Source organism: Styela clava, chromosome 15 (genome assembly GCF_964204865.1).
Source record: "Styela clava chromosome 15, kaStyClav1.hap1.2, whole genome shotgun sequence".
Lineage (NCBI taxonomy): Eukaryota > Metazoa > Chordata > Ascidiacea > Stolidobranchia > Styelidae > Styela > Styela clava.
In genome coordinates, this window is record NC_135264.1 from 11534085 (window position 1) to 11558576 (window position 24492).

At 33.0% G+C, this 24492-nt stretch overlaps 2 protein-coding genes across 2 annotated transcripts in view; one reads left to right on the top strand and one right to left on the bottom strand.

Moving 5' to 3' along the window:
• LOC120333860 (uncharacterized) overlaps positions 1–24492 on the bottom strand; it is a 149355-nt gene that overhangs the window by 29780 nt on the left and 95083 nt on the right. The window lies entirely within an intron of this gene.
• LOC120334534 (follicle-stimulating hormone receptor-like) lies at positions 26–24420 on the top strand. Its single transcript, XM_039402043.2, has 19 exons — positions 26–138; positions 3600–3729; positions 4277–4364; positions 6318–6414; positions 8686–8766; positions 9935–10009; positions 15310–15384; positions 16127–16204; positions 17311–17385; positions 18583–18654; positions 19081–19155; positions 19353–19608; positions 20113–20202; positions 20677–20915; positions 21109–21603; positions 21692–21867; positions 22014–22164; positions 22523–22744; positions 23307–24420. The coding sequence occupies exons 2-19, from the start codon at positions 3607–3609 to the stop codon at positions 24118–24120; spliced, it is 3282 nt and encodes a 1093-aa protein (XP_039257977.2). The 5' UTR covers positions 26–138; positions 3600–3606; the 3' UTR covers positions 24121–24420.

Sequence of the window (24492 nt, forward strand, 5' to 3'; positions counted from 1 at the left end):
AAAGGAATTAGCTAAATTTAAGATGGCAGAATGCCTAAACTAACGTGATTCATTGGGGAATCATGAGGATTGAGGGTATTTTGGCAATTCCGGTGGCGTTGACAGAAAGTATTAAACCCTCTTTGTCTAATGTAAAAAGTAAGTAGTTTAGAGAAACTTCATGAAAAAGCCTTCTTCGATTACATTGTATATAACTGACACAGGCATGCCTAGGATTTTTAAGAATCAAGTATCAGAAATTATGATATTATAGTATTAATATTGTAGAAATATTAGAAAAATATGATTCATTTTATTCTGTATTTTTATTTATTTAAACCGTCCTGTGAAAATGCGCCCTTATTTTTGTTTTTATCCATTTAGTTGTCCTCCTATGTTGTTTGTATATCTGTTTAGGTTTGAACTGAACATATCGTAATCTTATTTATATATAATCACTGAAAGGCCCCAATGCCGTTTTCGGAAGCGAAACAAACTCAATAGTAAAGAAAATATCTAGTTTTGGCAGAAGTCGATAGCAACACCTACAGACGCGTAGATTTTCCGAAACAATTCAAGTCATCGCGGTTAAGGAATAAAGAGGCGTTTTGTGTCTTTTTCTGATTCAATATAGTTTAGGATAGTGTATTTACGCGTCTGCAATTGCTGAAAGCTGCAAGATGCGAAACAGTGTATTTGTGACCTCCAATGGAATATTCGGTTTCCTTTTTTCTATAATAAATGTTTTTATGTCGTTAATATGATTGCCATTTAAATGTTAATGACGAAATAAATCAATAGTAGAATTCAGAATCTCCATCTAACTTTAGCGCTCAAAGTGGACATCGCGTACGTGCTGAAATTTTGTTGTGCATTTTTGTGCGGTGTGGTTTTCCAACGGCAAAATTAGCAATACAATATCATGTTGTGAGTGAATGTGTAAAACGTGTCAGGATAATTTCAAAAAGCCGCAAAAGGTCTATTTATCCGCACAAAACAATGGAATATAGCATTACGTTTGAAATATGTAATTCAGGTTACTTAGTGCGTGGAAATATTTTAATACGAAACGATTCGCATATCACTTTACATTGAATGGACCAATATTCTAAAAATGGATTTAATATCTCATAGAATATCTATTGGCCTATAATATTACTAGTTGGATTGATTTAAAGTAATATATACCCTATTATAGCTTTCGTGATTTTATATTTCATACATAACAACCATACTCGATAAAAGATGAATTAACTAAATCGTTACAAACCTCAAAGGGGCCATTGTTCGTTCATCTTATTGAATTCACTAGCGGTTGAAAATCTAAAATGAACGTGGTTGAAGTGGGTTTAAATTTGGCCACAGCACAATTAGATCGGTCCCCATGGCATTAGCATTGCTGTTAGTCGATGGTATTCTATAGCACTGTGGTACAATTCTCGTTTTTTTCGAAAAGATTCAGTGAAATATAACAATAAGTGACTTACAAAGTATTCAGCTTTCGTAATATTTACTTTATTTCAATAACGTATCGACGCTCTGACAAAGTGGGATTCGAGTTTAAGATATACAGCATGAAGACCACCCCAACACTTCCCATGAAGAAAATTGCCCATTTCTGAGACAACATCCCATATTCTATACCATTTCTCCTTTACATTATTTGAAGACGGTTCAAAACAAGTACCCCAATCAAAATGGAGTCGCTGTTTGTGTTACTCATGTTCATTTTCGTGTACGAAATATCTATTATTGCGATAAAAAGTATTAAATCATATACGAAGCATGGTTTTTACATTTACGAGCTAAATTTAGCTCGTTAATAGCTACGGTTTTCGACTTTGTTTATTATTTACTGGTGGCATACCGTAGAGGTATAAAACCAAAGAGGCGATTCTTTGATTACATCATTTCAAGTCAAGCATGAAGTTAGGGTAAATTAAACTTGGGCGATGAGAAATTAATAATGTATCATCGCTTCGCTAAAGATAAACTGGGAAAATGCGTTGAGAAATCTCTCGGAAGGCTATTGTGAAAAAGGCACTCGCTACACTTGGATTGCACTCCAAGCAGAAAATCGCTTCAATTGCACATGAGAGGTCTTGGCGACGGACGGACTTAGACACAGATTTGGGGATTATCTCAAAGAGGAAAGATTTATAATTGTAATAAATATTAGAGCAGCACCTTCGTGTCGAAATGTTAAAATAATATTTTTCTCGGTAAGGTTTTTCAGACGTTTGAAATTTTGGTAAAAATGTGAAATGAAGGTTTTAAATTTGGTCCAAATTGCATTTGGTAAAATACTTTCTTCATTCTGTTGAGTATTTCTGACCCTCAAAATTCTCGATAGTAATTCATAAAAGACTTCTAGACGAACAAAACTTTTCGTATTTCTTAAAATTTGATGAGATTGCAGAAGAAGATATAGGAATAATCTTATTGATAATCAAATATATTATTCTTCGCGGTCCATCACATGGGGATTTGAGGTTTGACATAGTTGACAGAACATTGTAGTAAAATAGTTTGCGCGATTTTATTGGTAAAATTTTGAGAATGTCGAACTTAGAGAATTCAAAGATTAATTTGAAGAAAATAGAAATGTAACATATTAGGTAGAGTGATAAATATTGTCGATTCAATCATGAAATGTAACGTTGGTATATGCAATTTTGGTCTCGACTGGCACATGCACATATAGATATCTGGAAGATTCCTCCATCTTTTCTACTGTCAGAGTTTTCACATAAAACATCCTATAATTCCTCTTTAGCTTAAATTCAATTTTTAAATAAAATTCAACGCCAAAGATTTTTCGAAACTTCCTAGCGTTCTGTAAAGACGTGTGAGTTGCTTTTATGTTCTAACTAAAGTAAATGCAGGATAATATGACTTATGGTATTGGTGTATATATATATATAGTGTATATATAGTGTCGGCTGGTTGTAGATATTACCTGACTGACTAACAAGATAAAAAGAAAAAAAGCATGTCATTCCTCAAAAAAATTACAGAGCTGTGAACAAAAAAAAATAATTCCCTACGTATATATATTACTGAATACGGATTCATTTACCAAAGTGTAGAAGTCCTCTGCTGTTCGACTTATGCAAAAAACTTTCAGATTCTGTGTAATAGAATACTCTACATTTGAATGTTAGTTCGTTGGCACATGTAGTACTATTGCAGCTTATGAAAAAATGGATTAGAATAAACCGTCTTCACGGCGGATTTCACGTTTATGAAAAATATAGCGTGCAGAAGCTTTTATGAAAACATCCGCAACTAATATCATGAATTATTATCTTATCTTTGGTGTTATCTAATGATAAAATCAAAATTGATGTTTGTATTGTTGGAAGTCGCAATGTTACTGAGACTGTTAGCACGCGAAAGTTGTCAAATATTGTATATTGAATTGTGGTTTTATGCTGCAATTACAAAACAATGATAATGATAAATGAATGTGGCGCTGATAAACACAATTATTAAAATCCCATGAGGACATATCAAGTATCAAGATTATCGTAGTAGGATTATCACAAATATTGTATTTTTTTGAATCATATAAATAATATAATCAAATACATTATTGAAAACTTTATAAATATTTTTAGATTTATAATGACTTCAAATAAAGATTTATCAGTGAAGATTCATATTTTATCAATTTTTATCTGCGTGACAAATATTATACAAGTAGCATTATCAGCGGGAGGAGATGATTTTCTTCAAGTTGCTATGCATGTAAGTTAACATATTCATTATTTGTCAACCTTCTTACTTTCCTTTATATGTAAAAGCCTAAACACGCGAGTAAATTTTACAAAAAAGTGAAATGTAATACATATCCATTTATTACTTCGTAAATTTACACTTTTCAAAATGGCTTCCAGTTTCACAGAACGATAAATAAGTACTTACTACCACAATACACTGTTATGAATTTTTTATATTATCTTTCGGTGTGCTAATGATATTTTGCGGTACAAGATAAGAAATTCTGCACTATTATGACAATATAGATCCAACCCAAGAACAAGTAGTGTGGATTGAACAGTTTATCTTTGAAATACCATCAATGTTAGTGGATGAAGTTTTCTTTGTTGGGCAACATTTATTTTAATCCTTCTGTGTGACCTAAAGCCATGAGGTTCTGTAGTGTTTATGTTTGAATATGTTAAACTAACATAGTTTTATTGTGTGTCAGGTAAAAACAAGCTGTATTTATATCTGGTCCATTTCACATAAAAAAATTGCCAAAAATGTAATTTCTATTTATTACGAAATTCAGGATCGATGCAATGAAGACGATTTAAATTGCGGGTTGCCGGTAGAATGCTGTTGCAAACCAACTCACAATTTTAATTTCAAAGTTTCACGTAAGTTTCACTTGATTACTTTTTAGAGAACAAAACGAATTTATTACAACTTTGTTTAAACCAAAGCGCAGTATGTCCGACACTGTTGAAATATCACAACATCAAAAATAAAATCTGCCTTTAAATTACTCAAAATTTTAGAAGCAGAGACTATTTTTATCGTTGCTACATAGGCTACAATGAAATGAGAAATTATTAATTCCAAGTGTAAAAAACATACGAAAATGTTGTTGCATTTTGTATACGATCAACTAAGTACTCTAAGTATCGGAAATTTTAAATATACGTTCAATATAATTTGCGATTTAACCGATAACCGAAGGTTATTCAAACAAACTCGGGGTAATTGTTGCAAACTCAGCTTATTCACGATCGAAAAATTTGCATTCAAGGAATATATTTCATAACACATTTTCGACCTCAACTTGTATACATCACGATATATCCGAGAAAATATAAAGGCATGTTGGGGGCATATTCAATTAACAGAAACCAATGTTTTTTGAAATTTTGAGAAACATACCAGGAAAGTTGTGAAAATTATTTATATCGAAATTTGGAGTACCAAGTTCATACGCCGGATACACAGCATTTTAACATCGGTTAGAATCGCTAAAATCGTCGTTTATTCTAATTTTTTTTATATGAGCCGACATCTCTTGACAGGGCAGGACTCCTAAACTTGTCCCAAGGGCGACATAGAGTCTCATTTTCATTACGTCATATTTGTACGATGGGATACCGAAACTTAAAAGTTCCAACGACTTGTTTACACTGTCTTGAGATATAAAAAGTATTATAAATTTTTTTTCTTGCCAAAAAAACATTTTCTCGCAACTTCCGCATCAAAAAGGATGCAAAACAACGCTGTATGGGGGATATTTTTATGACCTATAGCGTGGCATCGACTTCCTCATCTTTCCCGTGTTATTTATGAGCATGGTTGTTGATGCATCATTGTTTTTAATCACCCAGTTTATGCTTTAAAAGTAGTCGATATTTTACCGAATTTAACTTTTTTTTACTGGATGAATAAATTCATTATGCATCCTACTTTATCGAACAACCACGTCATCAAAAACAAGCCAGGTCACATTATTCACGCTTCCGTTGTTGTCGCAGATTAAAGCTAATCAACAACCAAACAGAACAAAAAATGTAAACATAAAAATACAAGCATACATGTTTCACACTTAACAATATACGGACGCGTGCATAATTTCCTAATAAAACCACACCAGTAACATTCAACTAGCGTGGAATGTCCTCTAAATCATAGAATATTTACCAAAACATGTCATAAAACGGCATTAGTTTGAAATAATGACCAGCAATGTGTAATCGTGACTAAGATCGAGTTCAGTGGTCTAGTTTTTGTTGTTACTTGAACCATTAAATACATAGTGACAAAAGTGTCTAGACTACAGTTGGAAAACAAGTTTAAAATTAGCGATGCAATTATCTAATTAGTCATATAACATGTATAATCAGTTAATTAATTAATTGAACCAATATATTTTTGATATTCATATGGGCGAAACTGCTAATTTATTAAGTACACTTTTGAAAACTTGGTATTTTTGACCAAAGCGGAACGCGACTTCCTAAGGTTTATTTAGCTCAACAACAGTAAAACTAAGGCATTTTTTACTTATTTTTATTTAAGTTTTTTGGTTTTAATCCATTCATTTAGTTGAATTGAATAAATGCCATACCCCTAGACTCGACATTAATATCGTAATAAAATGGAGGGAAGAGATGTAAATTATTATATTAAGGTCTGGGCCAACTTAATGCAATGCATCTCAATTTATGATGTTGAACGTATAGTTGGGATAAACACAAAGAGTTTGGATCATGGTCCAACTTTCTAACAAGTATAGTGTATTAAAATCGATGAATATTTTTGAACACAAAGTACCTCAATTTCTGTTAAAATCTATATTTTTTTAGTCGGCAACGATACAAACGATGACAAGTTCCCCGTCCAAGTTTTGTGCGTGAACGCAACTGAAGTTCCTAGCAAGTTACCAAAAGTAACAGAAACATTGTGAGTACCATACTGATATATTAATGGTAAAACTCAACAATTGCCATGTATAATTTAATAAACTGGCATGTGTAGCAAATTAATATTAAAATCGGATTTTGGTTAGCTAATTAAACAGACAGGAAGTACATAAACTTCCAAAGTAGATTTCAATATTTCAGTGAAAATTGGTGGCAAACCTACAGTTTCTATATTAGTCATATTTAGTTGTTTATTGAAATTTCAATTTAGTATTTAACAATTTTATATTTGAGATTAACCGTGTCGGTAGGAGTGTTTATTTTTTATTTATTTTTCTGTTTTTCGTGACAACATTTTTACACAATTACACAACAAACTTGATCGAGTATTAGGCCTTAGGCAAAACAAAACACAAAGGAGTTCATAATATTCGAAAATACATGTCATTAATAGCTTATATTGATAGAAATTTAATAACTTGGGTCAAGCGGATTTTCTCTTAAAACGTGGTTGTGGCTTTAGGTTTTGTTAAAAACAACATACCATTAGGCAAATAACTTCATAATAACGTCAAATTTCGTCATTGATTTTCTGCATTTCTGTACTATCTGATTTACCTGCTGGTGTCAATAATGATTATTCGTTTTTTTTGCGAATTACTAATATGCTAGCAACGCTCGAGTCTATTATGCATTTACAATATTAATGACGCAATACCAATAACTTCTTTAGTGTAAAATGTTGTCGTCCAGTATTTTCTTCTCGACTCGTCAAAAAACTATTTGCAAGTTCGTTCTCAAATCCACTCGAGTTCAAAACTTGATTCCGCACAGGTATAAGCATAGTTTTCAACAAGTTGGTATATATACTTGTAAGTGGCTTCATAATTTATGATTGTATACGTTAGTGGTTCCTAATCCTTCGCCGAGACGGTTAAATTGGCGCCATGACATGCAAATTTCCTCCATATACCGTTAAGTAGGCCTTGATGACAAACGACCTAAACTTTTTATCATTTTGACATGTGACCAATGCCATCGTTTCCACTGGGAGGTCCTGTTTGTTTAAGGTTATTATATTAGTCGTATAATACTGAAAATCCCACTGATTATATGCCCGCAATATGGCCCTCCGGGAACGACCTCCGCACGGGAACTAATTCACTTGGGCATACAGATGTATTTATATATTTATAGAACTACTTTAAACCTCGCGTTGACAGAAATCGTAACTTGGAAGAAGTCGAGAGTAATGACAGAATAGAATGAACAGATTTTTCAATGACGTAGTGGTACAGGTTGTGACGCCTCTATGTTATGTCAATTCAAACAACCAATTTTATTGGAAAATAAAACTTAGCATATGGGCGCCATGGACCAAATATAAACGCACTTCGAAGACTCGTTCGTTGAGCAACTGAATATTCCCAACGTTTGTCCCAGGCATGTTTAAGCATAGAAATATTAACATCAGAACCGCGATTGATCAGTTGTCTATCTGATGCCAATTTTAAATGTCGCGATGATATGTTCACCTCAAATCAAAGAGTGTTTGATATACGAACTGAACATGCAATTTCCCGCTTGCCTTCACCTCAATTTAATATTGGTTCGTTCACTCACTGACATTGCATGATATATGATATAAAGTTTTCATTCAAGAAATGAGACTGTTAAAATGTACAATATCACATTACTTCATTGGGATACAGAATTAATAGCGGTCGAAATAGGAATGAATTTCATCTTCTAGTAATATTAAACAAGCCTTAAGTTTAGATTAAAAAAATCAATCAGTAAATTGATTCTTGCAGAATCAATTCTTTTTAGTTAAACTATTCAAATTTAGAGCACTTTTGATATGAACGTTGGCCAAGTATAGTTTCTCCCAAATTTGAAGCAAATTCAACTAAATATTTTATCCAAATTAGATCGAACAAAACTTACGATTTACGTATGATCGTTCCTTATTCGCCAATGAAACATATTTGTGTATTATTTAATAAAAAAACGTCATCTACTTTTTCAAAATTTTCTTCCAAAAATTATTTTTAACCATGCATGGTTTGTGGGACGACCGTGTTGCCATGGTACCGTTCAGTTATAAATCATATATGGTCGAATTCCATTTGAAAATATATCACCTCTTCTACCTTTTAATCGATTATTTTAATATTTAAACCGGAATCCGATAAATAATTGATTATCTGGATTACTTAATTTATTTACTTTGTTTGTCTGTTTATATTCACGACACAGACAAAAATTAATAGAGAAATATTGATTAATGGAATATTTGGTTTTGTTTTAGTAAACTTCTACAGACCGATATATCAGTATTTTCTCAAGGAAGCTTTCCAGACTCGAACACGTTGAAGAATTTATCCACAATGTAAGTAGATAAATATTTAGTCCGAATTTCATATCAACAAGCAGTCAAAATGCATTCAAATCAGATACTTTGATTGATGCCATGATATATATATATATATATATATATTTATACCATATTTATATCAGTGACATTGAACGCATTCACGAATTTCAATCAAGAAATATTAGTTAATTTTAAACAAAATTCACAAAATATTTGCAATAGAAATTAAATATTTGGAATTCTAAAGTGATTATCATGACGCGATTTGAGGCAAATTAATGGAAATGATAAGTACCAGCTTGCCACGATTTTAGTACACATGTACTGGCTGGGAAAATAATTTCATTTTCCTTGGAGTTTTATCTTATAAGAATTTGTCACATATTTCGACACAGAGATCTTTTCAAATTTGTTCCGTCTAATCGTATGGTAGTTGGTTTATTATGCTGTCCCAAGCTAACTAATATGATTACACTCAAAGAAATATCAGAAACTACATTTGAAAAGCTTCAAATAAATTATAAATGCGCCAATAAACTTTAAGTGATCACGGGGTTGGAAAGTTCTTCAGATAAATTTAGATTTAATTTCAGAGATTGATATTTGGGATTTCATCGTAGTTCAACTTGCTCTTTGAATGAGCTGTATTCAGTGTGTAATAATGCCGTTTTTCAACAAGTTTCAAATCATCCAATGCTGTAATTTTCATAATTTCATAATGTTCGACTATGTATAAATGACACAATACAACTCAACACATATAGACTCTCTCAGTCCAAGGCAGGCGTAAGACAACTACAGGCCTTTTTCTACGTCCCGAGGAAGCGATTCTACCAATAACCATAATTAAATCAAACAGCGAGTAATATCAAAACAAGTGAGATAGGAAACCCACTGAAAATCCTATTACATATTTATAATTTATACTAGTAGACCAATGATAAATAGATAATCGTTGAAATACAAAATATTGGAATTCGAACTCACAAGGGAATATTCGTTTTTCGCAAAATACTTCATTTGGTGTGTTTGACTGTCTTAAGTAAGTACATCATTAGGCCAATCATGGTTACTGTCACGAGCGAGGTTCAAAGGCACTAAGGCATGCATAATACTTAACTACGGGATTATATGACCGTAGATATACGTGGCAAAAGTTTAAATTGTATTTTTGAATTTTCAGATATATTTGGAAGAATTCCAAACTACGGGAAATCCAAAATTTTGCGTTTTTCGGATACGAAAGTCTTTCAACTATGTAAGTACAACACTTAATTTATTACTTATAAATCTTTTTGCCTAAACGCACGAAGCGAACTTTTTTGATATCGTGATATAATATTCAAGATTCCTGTAATAATATTGTTCGTGGTATTGAGGGAGAAATAGACTAATCTGGAGCGAGCAACATTTAGAGGTTATATCTGTTTATTGGATGGCATAATGGTTGACAGACGGTTGTATTTATACGTAAGGCCAAGTTTAGTCTTTTGTTAAAAAACAAGATGTCCCTAAAATAATATGTTGTACATTCAAAAACAATAAGGACAAAAGATGAAAATCATGATGTGTATTATTATTTAGAAAAACTTTCTAGAAAAGCTTGATCACGAACACTCGTTCAAAATTGAATTCCAGCAGGATATTTAGAATAAAGGGCTGAATCATAAATGAAGTCAATAATTTCCAGAAACCATATAACTACGTTTATCAAACAATAGGATTAGGATTACAGTTCATCTATAATCAAGAATCTATTCAAGTTTATCATCTACTGTAAGCTGCGTCACATTTCAATCTGTCCACACTAATTACGTTCGAACGAAGTTGACGCAGAAAAACAAACATATGACGCCATGGATTTTTTCCCTATTTGTGTATTAATTAGTTCATTGAGAAAAGGTGTGCAACCTAAAATAGTAGATGACACCAGGGCTCCGGATACAAAACAAACAACTCTTAATGTTGTGAGTTGACGTGGGCAGATGCTACGCAAATACCTTACCCATTTACGTACGCCACGCACAAAACATTATTAGCTATCATTCACCAAAAAGTAATCACAAACGTTTTCACCTGTCAACTGGTCAAGCAGTTTCGAATTTGCATAGCGTCTAGCGCGCTTGCGTCGCGCGTAATGGGTGAGAAAATATGGATTGTGCAAATTCGCTACATCCAGCCCAGTGAAATGACGTATTAAAACTATTACATTTCGATTTATATTACTTACATAACAGTACACGTGACTATTCAGTTATTACAGTAGCTTAATGTTGTGCAGTTACGCCAAATGTTGATTATTTTAATCTGTATAAATACAATCTCCAAATAATCATAATATATAAATTGTGTACCACGAATCAGTTTGCGAAGCCTGATGTAGGAGAGAAAATTTGAGACTGTTGTTTGATAGACTGTAGAGCAGGTCTCAAGACCCACAGTATGTTACGTCGTTACGAAAGTCAAATCGGTGGGACTAGTGTAGGTTACCGGCATTGTTTGTTCCAAATTCTCAAATTTCGTTCCTTCGTTGATCTTCCTCTCGGATTAATACACTAATAACCAGTGGTGAAATTCAAATTTTTCGTCAGCCGTTTCCTTCACAAAAATCATATTTTTCAGCAGGTTCTGTTACAAACAGAAAATTGACAGTAACCAGTAATGCTAACCGGTTCGCTAATCTTACAAAATTCCGTAAGGCATTTCTATAGAACAGGTGCAAATCTGTGAATCCCACCACTGCTAATAACATTTGTAAGCAAAAGCAAATCACTAAAATTCCTAACGGACGAAAAGAGTTGCAGCCTGCGCTAGCTGGAGTTTAGTTGCGTTACCGCGCAAATCATAAATGAATATTTTTTGCCACGCATGAGTAATTACAACTATTATAAACAGGGGTAATATTGAACACGAATATTCAATAACAAGGATTTCGAGTAAAAATTTTCAACAGTTTAAATCACCCCTTAAAATCATCATAGTCAGCGTCTCTCTTCGGAATTAGTTAGAATATTTGTCAGACTAATATGGGCGCTCTCCCTGAGGAAAACAGGCTTTGTAGCCTGTAACTGTTCCATTTGCATTTTATATTTAGATAGTCTTATGATTTTTAGAAAGCGCAAATCTCAAAAATGAATCATACCAAATATATAACGTATGGGTGTTTAAAGAAAGCATTAACATACGTTCACATATTTACTTTTGTTGTGAAAGAAAAATATATCATTCACCATCAATATTTTTCACTCATTACATCGATTAAGAAATATTTTGAATAAGACAGATAACTTGAACATCGGGGTATATTTTTTCTAGTTTCTGGTATTTGTTAATCGTTTGGTTTCATGTTGTACATTGTTTTTCACGTTCTTTAAACGATATAAAGTAGTGATGGTCAGTAAAAACAAAATGGCAGAGTTTGCGTTTAATGATTGATGATAATACTGGTCATTTTACGCATGTAAACATTATTTATCATCACCATTTGATTGAAAACTGGTGAAATGAAACGTTTTTAAGAAAACAGTAACTATAACCAAATATTCTATATTATTATATTATTTTCTATACTGCTAATTTTATTGATTACATGCGATAGTGCATGTCATACAAGTTAATTGATTTCCATATAAAAATTAGTAACAATGGGACATTTTTTCTAAATGACGTCACGTGACCACGACAAGGGTGGCGTGAACAATCAGATTAAGAAAAGCTCATTAAAGTAAAATGCGGACAAAAACGAATTTTTCCCGCGATATTATCGAAAAAATCTTGCACTTTGAGGCGAATTAAGAGACGCTGTTCTACAAAACAAAATATTATCTTCTGCCTATCAGAAATGGGCTACACTTAAATCGTTCTGATGCGGATTATTGTATATATGGCCCATATTTGAGCAGAGGTGTGAAGTAGATTTGATATAGGTTTAGGTAATCATTCATGCGTAAAATCAGTAAACCAAATATGTTTACAAAATATCACAGGCGTGAAAATTGATTCCCTGTTGTGCTCGTTTGTCAAAATGATACCAATTTTTCACCTTGTCATATATTTGACTAATTGTCAGATTTTCATTTTTACAACTGTCACAAACTTTTAACCTGACACAATATTTAAAATATACGGTATTTAAACGATATCGGAACTAGAACACTTGACATTGATCCTAGATTCGAGATTTGTTCAACGCATAATCAATGTATATGCAAAAATATATGAGAAAATTGAAAAAAGAATAATGGAATCTTATAGTTAAAACTGCAAAAATGCTAACAACTCTAATATTGCCTGTAGCCACCAGAAGGGTAAATGAAACATCAAATTGTATATACAGTTGGAGTAAGTCTAAGTTATCTAAACTAATGAAAAATCGAGTGTTAATGTCTCCTCATATTTCTGATTTTCTCGCACAAGTTTATTTATAATAGCTTTGATAAAAAATTTTGACTCAGTGATCAAAATTTAGAAAATGACATCCTTGATAGAAAATGTATGGAACATAGTTATCCCATGCTAAAGTATGTTGTTTCATCACGGCCCCATACCAGACCAACATATTGTTGCGGTACACCACTAATTTTAATAAAACAGCGAGTCCTTTTCAACGCTTAGGAATTAGTCATTGGTGACAAAATCGGAAAAGCTTTGAAGGTCAGACATAGGCCATAACACAGCCGTCTGTGTCCTTCTGCCTGCTGCGAAAACGTCGCAAATTTTTTTATTAACCCCCACCTATGCCCTCAACTCTTGTCTGTCATAACTTTTTAATTTTATCAACATCTAAGATTTGATAAGATAACTGACGACATCGTTTCACTTATGTGATTCCCGGTTCTCCCTTTTGGTTAGTTTCATTTTCAACATTTTTCGTCCGATTGGTAGGTAGTAAGCAAAACCACGAACTATCTTGAATGATATAAGACATGTTTGTGCGCAACAAAAAGTATCTTAATTAAATTTTTGCCTCACTTTTCTTTGAAGTTTTTAGTGGTACCTTTGTATTCGATCACTTCACAACAAAACGAATGATTTAAATCTCTGAACATCGTCATACTTTACTTTAAAAAACGTTGAAGCTTTTACGATTTTCATTAGTAATTGCACTATCCTGACAGTTTCAATTGTATCCAATGCTGATAATTACTACAAAATAGAGAAAAAAACATTGATGAGCTGTTTTTTCATAATAGTTTTATCTTAAAATCATTAAAGCGGAATTGTTAGTTATGTTTACAGTAGCCGTCAGCACCGTGCTTGAAACATCTGGCCGCAAGATCGGGTGCATAAACAAAGTGATTGAAAGTTTGAAACAGGACAAGAACCGTTATGGTTTAATTCTTTTGTTATCTTTGGAATTAATATTATGAAAAAAAAAACGAAACAAAATAGAGCTTACGTAGTCCATTTAATTGTTGTTTTCACCAAAAAATCAAATAGTACAACGACGTCATGCCTCAAAAGCTGAATTTGCGGTTTTCCAGATTTATTTATTATATTCACTTACTGAATGCAAGGTATTAATCAATTACAAAAGTAATGAGGCGAATTATACGGACACATACTTCATGCGTCGACCAGAAGTATTAGATGAACCATGTTATGCTTAAAAGTACATAAAATCTGTTAGCATTTTGAGTCTATTAATTAAAGCTAGCTCATTGAATTAACAAAAATATATATAGACAAGTAATGCGAATGAAAAAATAATATGATCTATCATCCTGGTAAATGTCTGTACAACATTTTCAAAAATGAACGTTTGTATTCTACAACTTTTTTGAAATGTATCTCATGAGCTTAGGAGCGTAGAATATTATCTGTATAGTATTAGCAATGAAATGAGTTTTAGAATATCTTTTTTGTTTTGGCTTATGATTTTTAATGGAAATACTGAGAGGTTCCACATTTTCACCCCAAGTATTTTTTACTTTGATAAAATATCAGTGAAATATATGTAATACAGATATGACGTTATAACAACGATGTATATACAAAAATATCATTGCTCACAATACGTGGAAATCTGAATTCCTGTCGAATTCACCGTACACGTGTTATCTAAAACAGGATTTATACGCATTTTGTGTACCTCACATCGAAATAAACGTATCATGATTTAGGACAAAAATATAAATTAGAGAATTTCAAAGATTTTCCTTTTTATTTGCTAAACATAATACTTTTGAGTTAGCCCTCGAGAGCTAATTCACTCCGAATTAGGATGAATATGGTATATAAGCAGAAACGATAATTAATAACAAGTCATTTAATCAATCATGAACATTTGAACTAAAAATAATCTTTCGAACTTGAAAATACCGAGCTATATTTTTATTTCGCAGCTAATCTAATGATTTTTTTCTTATTTGCTAAATCCAATACTATATAAGCAAACGAGTGTTAATTCACACCGAATTAATATTTATACGGGAGATAAGCAGAAATTCTGGTTAATGGTAATTTTATGTATTTTTTAATTTATGTATCATGAATACTTGAACTAAAAAATACTCTTAAAATGGGGAATATCAAACTACATTTTTGTTCTATTTTCAGAATATTGGAAGATTTACCTGAGCTAAAAGTAATCGAACAACATGCATTTTCAAATCTGCCAAGTTTACGATTATTGTAAGTGCTGCTAAACTTTTTAAATGTTGTATACCATTCTCCCGATTTTTAAAGTTGCAGTGGCATCAGTCGGGTTAAAGATCAATATTGAATATGTATACAAAAACAAAAAAAAATTGAAAATCTGAATATCGATATCAATAAAATACAAAATTTTGACATTATTTTGTTAATTTTTACCAAATTTGGACTGCTGAAAAATCATAACTTAAACTTCCACCATCGCTGAAAACGAATTGTAGGAATAAAACCGATTTTTCAACTTCTTGCTAGCAGACCTTTTACCCCATTAATCGGTGATCTTCACAGATAAGTATTTAAAAGGCGGAAGAACATCACATTTTACAGAATTAAAAATTTTGAATTTGCAGAATCTAATTCGTTATTTAACGTCAGATCGATTTTAATGTGATCTATCTTGTGTAAACATTTGTAAAATTGTAATCTGAATGTCCTGAATAATTAAAGACTTTGAACTTGAGACGATTGAAAAGATTAAAAGCCCGGAATACTAAGCATGCAGTTTTGGTATACAGTTGTAAATGCTACAGCATTTTGGTCCATGTAAATATTTTTTTTAGAACAACACGTGACAAAAACCGATGACGTCATGTTTTAATATATAGGTATACTGATAAAAAAGTATAAACCAATCAAAATTGTGACTATATGATTAAGGCACTTAATCTACATGTTATGAGAACTTATTTTATTTGGCTTAAATATCTTTTTTTCATTTCAGAAAATTGAAACATGTTGGATTAACAATAATACCCTCATTTACTGGCTTAGCTTCATCATCATTGATTCCTCTGGAAATGTAAGTATATTCTTCTTTATATTTATATAATGCTGAATGAATTGCAGATTATCAATATTTTCTTGGGGCGATACCCTTTATATCTAACCAAGTATAAAGCTAACATGAAATATTTGATTAAGAACAAATACTCAATGAAAAGCTGCAATTTTTTTCTATATTTTTTTTAATAAATGTTTTCGTAGAACGCCAAAATGTTGGGCGCAAACCGTTTCAATCCGAATTACGTGAATACCGTTCAAAACTAGTGAAACTCTTTAGATTCTATATTCTCAGAGAGTGCTCCTTTTAGAGTCATGGTATTGATAAATTGTGGCTTTCGACTCGAAATATTTCTACGGATAATGTCGCGACAAAAACAGACGAAAACACATAAATACGGTTTCAATTTCTTTTCAACTTCAATATTGCCAACATTTAGCGCCCTATGTCAGTGAACCATTTTATGCCTTTCAAATAATGCTAACGTGACAAGCTAAGTTTTTTTTTTACATTTTCCGTTTAAAAATATATTCAAACTAATATTGTTGACTGCACTTTCAATGAGGTCAATGTTTAAGGCAAGGTTCGAATTTGAAAGCACTGACTTGCGGTGGTTAAAATAACACGTCTATCAATCAATTTGCATTTCAACATAGAATTTCCACACCTTCAATAAAATCTCAATTATTTTTCTAACCAATTGCATAGATAAGAAATTTAAATCTCCTATTATTGCTGAAAATTTGATACAAAATTGGCTTTTGTTTTTATCCTAAGATACGTTTTTTGAGAAATCTGTTTTTTTTTAAGGTTGTGGTTTTTTTGCCGCAAATTTCCCAGTCATTCATATAGACATTTGGTTATATGCTTAATTGGTCGATAAATAATCGTAATATACCTAAACGTCTTTTTCGAAGAAAGGATAAAATCTGCATTGCGTATATGTTAATAACGTTCAAATCTGTTGAAGCATCAGTCTTTATTTTAAATTTCAAATGTTTATGCCTGGATCCGCATATTCAAAAAATATTGATAATTATTTAGTATATATATATATTGAATTATATTTTATTTTGTTCAATCTGTAATTTTTTGTGTTAATATATATTTTTTATTTTTTACAGCATTTTGGAAAATACTCAAATCTCCCAAGTCATTTCCGGAGCGTTTCAATCACTACCAGTCCGGATTAAAATAGTGTACGTTTATTTATTATTATAATTATTATAATGCTTTACTATTTTTCATATTTATAACATCAATATTTATTATTCTTAATGCGATATCCGTAGTATTTAGAACGCCATCGCTTGTAAAAATGCCTCACAAATATGTTAATTATTCTTGAATGGACGTAAATCTAATTCCGAGAAATCAGGTCAAAATTTAAAAACAATTGGCCTTTGGCTCTTTGGTGTGTTGAATAAAATACACTGGAATGTTACATCTTCGTGTTCGGTGTTAGTAAAATATCCAAAGTACATGGAAAATTACTTCAAGCTGTGATATAAGTCACACCTCGGGAGTTATTCATATTTTATATCTGTGAAGTCTCACAAGGCCGCGGCTTCAGTCCGATACTTTTGGGAGAATTGATTGATAAAAATGATAAACACGAACATGACACGACCTGAACCTTCTGCCTTTAATTGCCAAGCGTGTAAAATGTCGATTTAAAGATATAGGCAGAGCTTTCTGTAGCATATAATGCGATTAACTTTAGAGTATTTGCCTGGATTTTATTGTAAAAGATAATGTACATATATTCATCACATGTTATTTAAATAAGTTACAAAGTGTGCAGAATTGTAAAGTTTCACAGTTTAATGAAGGTAAATTGAATAAATCAAACTCAAATTTGGGAAAACATAAAATGGCGCCAATGAATAGTCATGTTAAAGATTATTTTCATGGGTAAACAGACTAATGGTTTTTACAACTGAAGCATTATTCAAAAGATTAGTTTTTATTTTTTATTCATCAGTTAAATATGTATTGACTTATTTTAGCTAAGTTAAGCTAATAAAGTCTTCATTGTTGTTCATTCCATCTTCAAACAAATTTAACTAGCCTTTAGTCGCCTTTTGTACTTGATGACTGAAATTAAATAATTTTTGTAGAGTTTTACTAGAACTCAATTAATGTTGTCTCTGTGTTGGCAAAATTCATAAAAAATCCCTGAAGTTTGTATATATATATATTGCTCAAAATATATACACCCATTAATTAAAGGCATTTTATCTCATCCGTGTCAATCGTCATATTTTGTTAAATTAACAAGTTGGTACCTCGCCAAATCCCTGAAAATCATAAACCATCTCAAATGAGACTAGATCGATCTAAGATAGACAAGAAAATTAAGGAATTAGCATACCAATCATTGATTTTACTTTCAGTCAGCTGTCATGGAATTTACATCTTACAACCATCAACGACTTTGCATTTAATGGAAGCTCTATAGCTCAACTGTAAGTATTCACCTGATATTTATTACACTCGATAACGTAAAAGACCTTAACCTACCAAGTCAGGCCCATCTGATGCCTGATGCTTGATTTAGCATATTTGATACCATGCCTACGTCACACTTGTCAAAACTATTCCCAGCGAGAGTTTAAAATTAACCCCGAATTGGACAGGTCGCTGGTGCTAATCTGTCTAAATGTATTAGTCAATCAACTCCCTTTAATTTTTGTCCATAATCCTTAAAGGTACTGTGGGTCAAACGCAATAAACCATCAACTCGAAGATTATAATTGATATGATGCGAAATATTGATCAAAATAGGAAAATATGAAATCGAGATTCGTGACGATAAACAAAAATCTTGTTTACGGGAAATTTTAGTTTAGTTCCATATATACCAACAGTACTAAAAATGTAACTTTTCGCAGAAACCTCAACGACAACAAACAGCTGACTTCACTAGCGCCCAGCGCTTTCCATGGGATGAAAAACCTCGAAAATTTGTGAGTAAAATACTGGTGAACAGATATGATTTGATTGGCAATGTTGATAACATACTCTTTATCATATGAAGTTCTACGAGTATCTTGTTTGTTTAAATTCGGCGAATAAAGATAAACCCCCCATTTTTTGACAGTTAACCGTTAGAAATCAAAATTCAATCGTGTTGATATATATATATATTTAAATTCTACTTCAGAATTTTACGCGGAACATCGATTTCCGCCCTACCCACGAACGATCTCAAGACATTGATAGAAATAGACGTGCGAAGGACTCCTCTTTTGCATCGATTTCCAGCAGCGCAAGAATTGCCCTCTCTCCGGGTCGCCTGGCTCACTTATACGTATCATTGCTGCTCACTGAATGCATATGGATTTGGTTCTGTATTCAATAAAAATACAAACGAAAATACTCAAGACTTGAGACCATGCGGTTCTTCAAAAGCAAATGCGGTAAGTTGAATGAATTATAATTAGCATTGGAGGAAATATAAAGCTTAGAAAAGCACCCCGCAAAACATATAAATGTACGAAATATATATATATACAATATTTCATGTTATGAAAGAGTACTTAATAGGATACTTAATTTGATGCTACAATGTAGTATCTTCGGCTTTTGGGATTCCAGTGTGTCAGATATTAAACTTATGCACCAATATAGCGCATGCGGAAAACTTTAGGGAAAGGAATTTTCTCATGTCAAGGGTTTAACGCGGTACCACCATAAATTCTATTTTTGCCTTATAATTTGTTATTCACGGCGGATACAAATAGTGAATTGGAGAAATTTTAATAATCAAATAATCTATCTTCTTTTTGGTTAATACCATACTCTTTCCTGTTTATTATGACTAGGCAAATGCTTAATAATTAATGAGTGATATTCCTCCTCTAACCCTAATAAGAGTCACTACAATCCAATCGCGCAATTTGTGATTAAAATGAACTTTTCAGAACACCACAATTACCGACATTCCCGACAAAGACAAAATGGAAAATATCACATCCGGTCACATATTTCCGGATTTTCCAGGCGGAAAAGAGGTATTTGATTTTTTTAAATCAGGTTTGAACAAGACTATTTATAACTGTGCTTACAGGTACTCGAGACACCAGAAAAAAGAAACAGAATTTATTTTCTGGAGCGTATCATTTAATGAGACTAGTGTTTACGATTTAAATACCACTTAGGGCATAGCAAAGACATTTTATCAATAATTTAAAATTAATATTATCTAGCAAAAAGGGATAAATTTATCATTAGCATAACAAGAATTTATTCTTCCTAATTAATAGAAGCGTATTAGGAGAATATTAGTAAAAGAACACAAAAGTGATTGAGGAGTTAAATATAAAGTTATTCAACACCTCAATATATTACCCTTTATTTTCACCATTTAAAACATATGGAGACTATTCTGGTCAGCACAATTTTAATCTAAGAAATAAACAAATGACAAGCTGCTTTAGTATGAAATTTAGCCAATGTTCAATGTTAAGTATTTTTTAAATTTTCAGGATGTTTATGACCTCGACTGGGAGAACTACACTTTACCAAGTTACGTTCATCCGGTAGTTTACGATGGAGAGTATGTTTCTGCATATCACGAAAATGAAGACCCAGAAGCCTATGATGGACGATCTTCATTCTTACAAAGAATTTACTATCAGGCTTCAATGGAAGGCAGTTGGGAAGATGACTACGAAACATCTACGGGAGCTATTGCTGCCAACGAGATCGGAGGTTGGCGAGAAAGGTGAGAGAATAATAGACCAATTTGATGATCTAACTTTGGAACGAATTGACCTTATTTAACCAAGAAAATTTGAAGCATATTCCAGCAGTATTAATATTAAAATACAACATAACAAATCTCATCATATTATTCGCTTACCTAAGACTGCCTACATTCCATTCTGTGAATCACTTGTTATTCATTCCTATTTCAGTGCTAATGTGCCAACAGACGCAACCCGCGTTGTGGATTCAATTGAGCTATGCTACACAGTCGACGGGGTAGAATACCGAGCAGTATACCACACTCCCGTGAAATGTACACCAGAACCTGACGCGTTTAATCCATGCGAAAATGTTCTGGGAACAAGCGTACTACCAGCAATATCATGGATTGTGTCCGCGTTAGCAATAATTGGCAACTTTTTCGTGATATTGGTTCTGTCTGTGGTAACTTGTGACCGATCATGTGCTCGACAGCATCATCTATCGGTGCAAAAATTTCTTGTTCTTAATCTCGCTGTGGCAGATATGTGCATGGGAATTTACCTCCTTATGGTGTCAAGCATGGACGCCAGAAGTTCGGGCGAGTACTATAAATATGGCGTAGAGTGGCAAACCGGAATAGGATGCAAAATATCTGGATTTTTGTCTATTTTCTCGTCGCAGCTCTCAGTCTACACCCTCAGTGTCATTTCATTGGAAAGATGGTGAGTTCTATTTTTGTACTGAAATAATTTATCAAAATTTGGCGCATTGTTATAAAGTATCAAAACGAGATGTTTTTTTTTTCTGCAGGTATGCCATTCGATTCGCCATTCATTTAGATAAAAGAATGACAATGAGATGTGCAAGAGTGTGCATTTTCTTTGGATGGTTGGTAGCAGGTTTACTCGCCATTTTACCTCTCGTTGGAGTCAATAACTACGAGAAAACGAGCATCTGTTTGCCGTTTGATGTCAGCAAAACATCAGGTACACTAGTATTTATCGCCTTGAATTTATCATAGGAGGCTGCATATAAATGGATAACTTAAAAATAATCTGTTATGTGTAAGATATATCCTTTCTGATGTAACCCCGAAAACGTATTAAACAATAAATTCAATTCTGAATTACAGGTATGGCGTATGTTGGAGTACTACTGTTCATAGCAATTGGTGCTTTTGTTGTAGACGTGATATGCTATTTATGGATGTATACGACTGTACGTACTGTCGGTATCACGGATGGCAGAAAACGAAGAACCTCTGTATCTAGTTCTAAATCAGGGTGGGTAAACAATTCTGAATACCAGGAAAATGAGCATTATTTGCCCAACCCCATTTGCAGCACAATTGTGTTGTTATTGCAAATATGTGTAGAAATCGGGAGTTTTTTATCCAAATTAAATCGATTATTTACATAAAAAAACACATCGAGGCATTTAATCGCTCGAATGATTTGTAGACTGATATTATATCGGAACAGCTTAAAATTGTTTTTGATATTTCATAAAATACTTTATTCACGCTAAATGCTAACTCCAAAAAATATTTAAAAAACACTACTACAGATTTATTTGATTATGTCACCAATCGTGATGTAGGCTACTTCCACTAATGCGATTTTAAATCCGATGTGTTTGCAGGGCTTTCCACGGAATGAATGCAACAGCAGACGCGATTGTGGCAAAACGAATGGCTATTCTAGTCTTCACAAACTTTGCATGTTTCTTTCCAATATCGTTCTTTGCTCTAACAGCAGCAGCAGGAAAACCTTTGATTTCGATTTCACAGTCGAAGATATTACTCGTGATATTTTACCCTCTAAATTCCTGCTGCAACCCGTTTCTGTACGCAATTTTGACCAAGTAAGTTTCATTTCCAATTAATCTTGACTTTATCTCTAAATCACGCCAATTTGGAGAGTTACTAAAAATAAGAAGAAGCACAAAATTTAATAATCAAAAGCGCGAGCACTCAAATAATAAAAGGTTTCAGTATATATTCCGGAAGCGCTTGACTGACCGACTGAAATCCAGACTATCTTGCCAGATATTGAGTTAAAATTCCATGAGTTCAAAATATAGCATCATTGTTTACCCTCAAAACCAGTCGTTATTGACGCCAGTAAAATTGTTCAAGGAAATATATCATTCTAATTAACATTTATATTACCTTGTTATTATGCATTTGATTAGAGAATATGTCACAGAGCATCGTGGAGAAACAAATTGTATTTGTTGAAAATCTATTTATAGCATATTGTTTGATAATGTGCCACTACATTCCAGCTGCCTACATGATATTTATTGCTACTACATACTATGTTATGCCTTATGCTGCAATGCTAAAATCCGGATATATCAATATTTGGTTAAGTCCACCCACTGTCAGAAATTATGATTGTCTCACTATACGATATCTTTGCAGGTCGTTTAGGCGAGACCTTTTGACTTGGTTCACATCCCGTGGGTATTGTATACCTTTAGCAGCCAAGCTGAATGGCGCACACTGGAGACGAAATAGCATCGATCCTGGGAGTGCAGAACGTAGGGACACATACCGAAAACGTTTTCAACAATGCGTAAAATACGTTACCAACAAAAGATCCGTTCACATGGACATCGGTGGTGAAGCAAGTGCAAACTCACGTGATAGTGAACGAGTTACGAAAAATCACCGTTATAGTCCAAGCCACCTCAAACCGTTGAACATTCACAATGGCAAGATTGCGTACATGGGTAAACACGCCAAGACTGATCTAGATAACAACTCGAATAGTATTTCTAGTTATCATAGCACTGGAAACAGTCAATCTGGGCATAAAGGAATGTCAAGATTTTTTAAACTTGCTCTGGGAACAAAAAAGTTCAAAGAGCCTACCACTCCTACTGAGGAAAGAGTGCTAACCAACCGACAGCGCCCAATATTTCCTGAAATACGGTGGTTTCGCTCACAGCGGAATCGGCCGTCACGACAAACCTCCGGGGAAATTACGAGCCCAAATTGGCCCAGACCAGAAGATTCAAGCCCTTTAATGGAGACCCTTGACTCCCGTAACGAATGCGATTTTTCCATGCCAAATCACGAAAATAAGAAGTCAGCATATAAATCAGGCAGAAGGGCAAGCAAATCCCGACATTCGACTACAACAATCGAAACCAGACTCACTGTTGGCGGTAACACCAGAGGTTCAGTGGACCACGGGCATATATTACAAGATACCGGTGCGTCAACTCCTTAAAATGGATAATCTGAACTTTAACCTGACACGAAATTAGCCATTATGACGTCAGCATAAAAAAACATTAATTGGTATGATAATTTGTAATGGAAGCTTCTAAGATTTAATTTTCAGCGCACCAGTAACTGACACCAAAAGCGATACTTTCTTTCCATGAGATTGGCTAGCTTTTGCGAGCATTACTGTGTAACAGCTCAATTTTTCAATTATGCCCCGGCGCAAGATGTGACCTTTCCTGCTAAATTTTGCCAATATTTATTTATGCTGCGTTATCTACAAAGCAAGTTCCGTTGGTTTATTCTTACAAAATATTCATTTATTTTTTGATTTCATTTGTTTTTTCTTGTTTATTAACTGTGTGTTTTCATCCCA

Coding starts and splice junctions, on each gene's coding strand:
- LOC120334534 (XM_039402043.2), top strand. CDS start 3,607: ATGACTTCAAATAAAGATTTATCAGTGAAGATTCATATTTTATCAATT. Junction 17,386..18,582: donor CCAGTCCGGATTAAAATAGT/GTACGTTTATTT, acceptor TTTTACTTTCAG/TCAGCTGTCATGGAATTTAC. Junction 21,604..21,691: donor GTCATTTCATTGGAAAGATG/GTGAGTTCTATT, acceptor TTTTTTCTGCAG/GTATGCCATTCGATTCGCCA.